This window comes from Echinops telfairi, unplaced genomic scaffold (assembly GCF_000313985.2).
Source record: "Echinops telfairi isolate 266 unplaced genomic scaffold, ASM31398v2 ScPeMD7_655;HRSCAF=1070, whole genome shotgun sequence".
NCBI classification, from domain to species: domain Eukaryota; kingdom Metazoa; phylum Chordata; class Mammalia; order Afrosoricida; family Tenrecidae; genus Echinops; species Echinops telfairi.
In genome coordinates this window covers 13,209,744-13,215,836 of record NW_022104553.1, presented here as the reverse complement: position 1 = coordinate 13,215,836, position 6,093 = coordinate 13,209,744, and the positions used below count along the sequence as shown (strand labels likewise).

The 6,093-nt window shown below is 47.4% G+C and overlaps 1 protein-coding gene across 1 annotated transcript in view; it reads left to right on the top strand.

Moving 5' to 3' along the window:
• Positions 1–10: 10 nt before the first annotated feature.
• Positions 11–6,093, top strand: part of NUDT3 (nudix hydrolase 3) — a 98,218-nt gene continuing 92,135 nt past the window's right edge. Inside the window, exon 1 of the mRNA XM_004717233.2 lies at positions 11–130. Coding sequence (XP_004717290.1) covers positions 32–130 — 99 coding nt within the window. The 5' untranslated portion in view covers positions 11–31. The remainder of the gene's footprint in view (positions 131–6,093) is intronic.

Sequence of the window (6,093 nt, the reverse complement as noted above, 5' to 3'; positions counted from 1 at the left end):
CCCGCCCCGCACCCCCGCCCGGGCCCGGAGGATGATGAAGCTCAAGTCGAACCAGACCCGCACCTATGACGGCGACGGCTACAAGAAGCGGGCCGCGTGCCTGTGCTTCCGCAGCGAGAGCGAGGAGGAGGTGAGGCGCCCGGCGGGCACGGCGGCGGGCACGGCCGCCCGGGGCCTCAGGAAGTTCCCACGGCCTTTCCCGGGCGGAGGCGGGGGCGCGGACGGTGGGCCGGGGGAAGTGGGCTTCAGCGTGGCCATCTGGGGCGGGCGCGCTCGGCCGTCGCCGCCTGTCCTGTCAGCGGGCAGGCGGGGAATCGGGAAGACCGGGCTTTGGCCGCGGCCGCGAGCTTGTGCCCCACGAAGGGCAGCTCCGCACTGGTGGGCCCCGCACATGGGTGCCGCGGCCGCCGTGCACGAGGCCAGGCCGGCCCTTTGTGGCCGAGGCCGAGTCCACTCGGTTGGCGGCTTGGGGATTTGCCGAGGGATTCGGTGCTGTGCCCCCGCGAGGGGCGCGTTCGGGAGGATGTGGGGCGTTGTGAGAAGAAAGGACGCTTATTAGATAATCTTCGTGCCTTGATACGGCTTCATTGTAGTCGGGAACGCCAACGGCTGCAGTTAAGATCCTTGCCCCCAGCATTCCTCCACGGCACGAAGGGCAGGGGTTAAAATGCAATATGCTGGGGGAAATTTTAAAAATGCGTAGAATCCGTTTTTCTTTTTGTTTTGAGACCAACAAACCAAACCAAAGCTAACCTAACCCAGCGTCCTGGAGTCGAGTCTGACTCCTGGTGACCCCGAGGACGGGCTCCCCTTGCCTCGTAGGGTTTGGGTTTTCAAGGCTGGACATTTTTAGGCGAGCCGATTGACACATCCTTTTCCTGCGGAGCGGGCTGGAGGGTTCAAACCTTCGACCTGTGGGTCAGCCAGCTGCGCGTTTCAACCACCGCGCCACCAGGCGCCCTTCTGTTTTGCTTAGTGTGCTTAAAAGCACCCTCGAAAACCTGGGCCTCGCAGAGCCGTTTCTGTGGTGATGAGGGGCATTCAGAGAAGGCACACGTGCAAATCCACCAAGAATAGCTGCTTTGGAAATCCCTCAGATGCGGTGGAGAAGCATTATCCCGTGGTGCATGGTGCTAAGATGGCAGTTAATGGGAAACAATGAAGGACAGTGACGTTCAGTCGGTTGTCTATCCCCGCGTTCAGCAGTGGGCCCTGATGGCAAGGGAAGTGGTGTACAGTACACGGGATTGAAATAGGAAAGGAACTTGACCCGCGAGTTATGAAAAGAAGCTGTGATGAAAGGCGCCGATGGATTGCCAGGACTTGCTGTCCGAGAGATTTAGGAGGAAGTGGGAATTTCAATTACTGCCTGGAGGGGGGGCAAAAAAAGAAAAGAGTTAGTGAAGCACTAATTGTGCTGTTATGGGAGGGATCCTGTGAGCTCCCTCCAGCACAACCCAAGGGAACAGGATTGGGAAATGCATACTTTGTGTCTCAGCAAAAATCGTGAAGCCCCCAAAAGAGATGTGATTGGAAGACTAGTCAATAAGGCCAACTTGCAAAGTACTGTCGTTTTGAAATAAATGAAATTCTTGGTGGGGGTTACACCTCCAGAGGCTTTGTTCTCTTTATTATCTTATCATGCTCTGGGAAATCAGATGGGAATCACTGGCGGTTAACTGCAGGGGAAAATAATTAGCATAATAACATGTCTTACTATCGTTAAGCCTGTGCCCATTCCAATTATAAACAGAAGGATATAGTACTTAGTTGTAGGGATTTGTTTTAAAATTTTATATATATGTACCAGAAAAGGAAAACATGAGCATCTTGGATAAATGAAGGCTAGATTTTCCATTTCCTGTTCAAGTTTTAAAAAGAATTAGCATTCGCATTTGCTACATGCTTACTTTCGTGTTTAAGCCTTTTAGTTTTAAGCTTAAACTGTTAAAAAGAAGCTTCTCAAGTGGATTTGAACATTTGACTGATCATGAAGTTTCCTCTACTGAGTTTGTTTTTGAGCATTGGTTAATGAGCAGAAGATTTGTGCAAATCTTTAATTATGGATTCAGTGGGTGTTACAGCTACAGCCTGGCAAGAACAAGAAAGTTAATGAAATGGGCCCACTTTGGTCTCACTCAGTTCAATTAAACTAGCAAGTATTAAGTGCCTACTATGCAGCTCTCTGTCATGTGGGACTTAAAGATAAACATCCCTCCATGTTCAAGGCTGAACCGTTCTAGCTATGATGCCTTAATTCGGAGAGGTTTGGGACCACGAAATAAACTAGGGTGTCGTTTAATTATCAAATTCTATAAATGTGTTGGGAAGGGAAGTAATTTAGTTACAGGAGAACTCTGTTATTCTTATTAGAAGTGCCAGAAATTGGAAGCCTTACTCGTCATACTTTGAGGTAGATGTGAAATTCAAATTTGTTAACACGTTCACCCTAATTTGATTCTGTAGTGGATACCAGTGCTTTTTTATCAAGATGTACTAGCTTACATAATATTGTTAACATTAACATAATAGCAATGGCATTGTAGGCAGCATCCTGATTTATACATTTAATTAATCTGTATCAGAAAACATACGTGCAGTGTGAAGAAAAACAGATGAAAATGTAGAAGATAAGAGACATGACTCAAGCCATTCTGTTTTCAGCCTTAGAAAACGGAATTTACAGGCTAGCAGTGATTGTGGCTGGAATCCTGATCCTGGTTTGACTGAGTGAACATACGCAGCAGCATTTAGGGAGCACTCACCGGGTGCCAGCTTCTGTGAGGCAGGAAGAACTGACATGTGGGGAGCTTAGAATCTAGTGGGAAGAGAGAAGTAACATGAACATGAGACCTCCCCCCAGCCTCCACATCGCTGACTTCTTTTCCTGCTGACATAAAAATTAACAGCCTGACAATTCTCTGTTCACACTTCTATTGCTATTGATGTTTTGAAATCTTTTAAGTTTTGGATATTTGTGATAATTAATATTTATTACAATACTTTGAACCTGGTGTGTGTGTCGGACAGTCTCTTAACCTCCACCGTAACTAACTAGATGCTCTGAATGCTTGCTGTCACTTGGCACGCATCTCAGGCCTGGTATACCCTGACCAGGGGGCCTCCTAACCCTTGAATCGTGTATTCATTCCTGTATCTGTTAATATTCATTGAAATTGCTACTATAGTTATGCAGTTTATTTAAATACTACGTAAGCCCGTGAAATTTGAGTGCAGAAAGAAAGGTTTCATGAATATATTTCTAATGCCTTGGAAGTCACTAAAAGGAATGACTGCTACACACATATAGGACAGGCAAACCAGGAAAATTGGGGAGGGGCTCTGAAAGGCCAAGAAGAACACTGCTTATAGATGACTGACTTCTTGAATGGTTGCCGATTTTTGCTCTTTTTAGAAAGAAGTGGAAAACAAATGATATATTAAGCATGTTGCCAAGAAAGAAAGGCAGCTTGGCAATTCAACAGTAGGGACTCAAGCTTAAGACAAGTCTTGCTTATCAAACAAAGATAACCAAATAAATATACATATTTTTTATCTGTATCCTCCAGTTAATATTTTATCACGAACAGAATAAAAAACCAAAACTTTTTTTTTTTAACGTACTTCTTAAGTAAGGTTTTATTGCTCTGAATTGGGTAATGTGACATTCATCTTTGTTCTGTTATTCAACTTTGGCCTTCCGGAGCACTTCAAGTGAGAATTCCCCTCTCTCCCCTTCTCCCTTTTGTGAGTCCTCTCTGATCACAGAGGGTGGGGTTGCCTGTGTCTCTCTGGGAGGCAGGGCTGTGTGTGCAGCAGGAATTTTTGACAGTTGAAATACCTAAGGGTGTGAAGTAATTGTCTAGAAAGATCAGTGGTACAGGATATATATCAACTGACATTACAATGCCTAGGGAAGTTAAACCTGCTCCAAACAACTGATTTTTATTCAGGGGGGAAATGAATACTGATAGCATTATGTCAGGAGGCCCTGGGTAGCTCCGATAGATAGGAGCTTGACTACCAGCCAAAAGGTTCTAACCCACTGAGAGCAGGCTAAAGATAGGCCTGGTGATGCGCCTCCGAAAGGTGTGAAAGCCAATAATAGTTCTGCTCTGGGACACAGGCACACCACGAGTCAAAATAGAATCGGAGTCACCCGCTGACAGACAACAGGATGTCAGTGAGGTTTCCGTGTGGTAAACTGCTTTCAAAGGACGACACCAGGAGTTGGGTGGTTTCATGAGCTTTCATTTTTGGCGAGGGGACGCTGCTTCTGATTTCCTCATGGAGAGATGGAGAGATGACAGACATTGAGCCACTCCAGTGGCCTAAGTGTGTGTTGGTAAAAGTGTCCCTGAGGAGCAGCAGGTGACGCCTTGCAGAGGGCTCTGGAGAGGGGTGTACCGCCCAGGTGGGAATCCAGAGGCCACACCTCTGATGAAGGTCTTCCATGAGATCCCAGTGTGGTTAGGGAGCCTTTTGTAGCCGGATCTCGGTCTCTGTCAATATTACATGGCTCGGAGTGTGTGGCCGGCCTGGCATCTGAGGGAACATTTCTGCTCCTCCTCCTGTAAGTCTTTCCTAGAGCCTCTTTTTAAGTTTCTTTTCCTTCTTTTTCTGCCTGTCTGCTACATTTAGTCAGTCATCTCGCCCATAACCTGCCTGCCTGCTGCTCCTGAGATGTGAATGCTGGTCCAAAGTCATATTACTCTCTATTCTTCTCGTCTGCTGCTTGCCACAATTCTACTTTTTTGCTTTTGGAAGTTTTTCAGTTTGATGTATTACATCACCTATATCTTTCTGCTTTAAAAAAAACACGAATATTTAAGTGATGAATTAGGTGTGTGTGGGGTGGTGGTGGAATCTACATCTTTCTTAGTAGCTTAGTACAAGAAAGAAGGGCCCTTGTTCAAGATAACTTTGTGTATTCATGTTTCCAGCACACAGCTTCGAAGGGTCATACTCCTGCCATAAGCGTCCTTGAGAGGCACATATGGTTCAGGTCAAACCCCCTAGAGGTGCCTCAGAAACAGGCTGACGGTCAGCTTGTGAGAGGTCACGGGCTCGAACACCCTGTGAAGCGGTAGTATTTGTCTGTAACACGTGGGTCCCCATCAGTCAGAGTTAACCTGGAAGAGTGAACTGGTGGCGGTGCAGCCTGTTAACGTGCAGATAGCCAGGACTGTGATCCTCGACCCCCATGCACTGGCTCATCTCCTCTGGCCTAGCCAGCAGCCTCCTCTTCCAGCTGACAGCCAGCGGTTCCCATCTGATTTCCCAGAGCACGATATCATAATGCACTATCGCATTTCCTTCTCTACCTGTCATTTCCAGGTCAAACATTCTATAGGAATTCCCATATTATCCAATGCTTTCTTGACCCAGCGTTCTCCAGCTACCACTCACTTCTCTCTTCCTCTTTATAGCCGAGCTCGGGTCCACTTCCCTCTTCCTGCTCTTTCTTGAGCGCTCTCCGTTGAGACCATCTTCTCTGCCATTCTGCTGCACCCTCTTCAGCCTGACTGTCAACCCCTCGCGCCTTCTTTAAACACTTTCTTTACCCTGCTTCGGGTCATTTCTCCAGTTCTTCCCTCCCCTCTAGTTGCTTTCCCTTAGTCTTCTTGGAGATTCTCCGTGAAGTTCCTGACTTCTTTCCACGTGGTGTCTGAGGGCGCCAACTGTGCACCTCTCCATCCCTGACCCTCTGTTCATATTGTGGACGATCTCAGCCAGTCCCTTCTGTGACTCCTGTTATCTTGCTGCTGATTCCTGTCACATGCCTATTTTTAGCCCTGACCTCTCTCCCGAACTTAAGTCTCCTCCAACCCACTCAGTATTTCTCTTTGGACGTATGATAAGTCATGTCAAGCATAAAATGGCCACACAGGAGTCGATTCTCTCCATGAGGAACAAGGAAAACCTTTTGCAATTTCCCCTTTCTTCAGACGAATGGTGGCTCAGATTTGAACCCTTGGAGACATTCTTTGCTTCTTTCTTTCTCCTTCCCATGGCAGCAAGTGGAACCTTTCGACCCTAATCTCCCTTTTCCAGCCTCCATCTTGCTATTGTCGCGCTTCTCGCCGCCCGCGG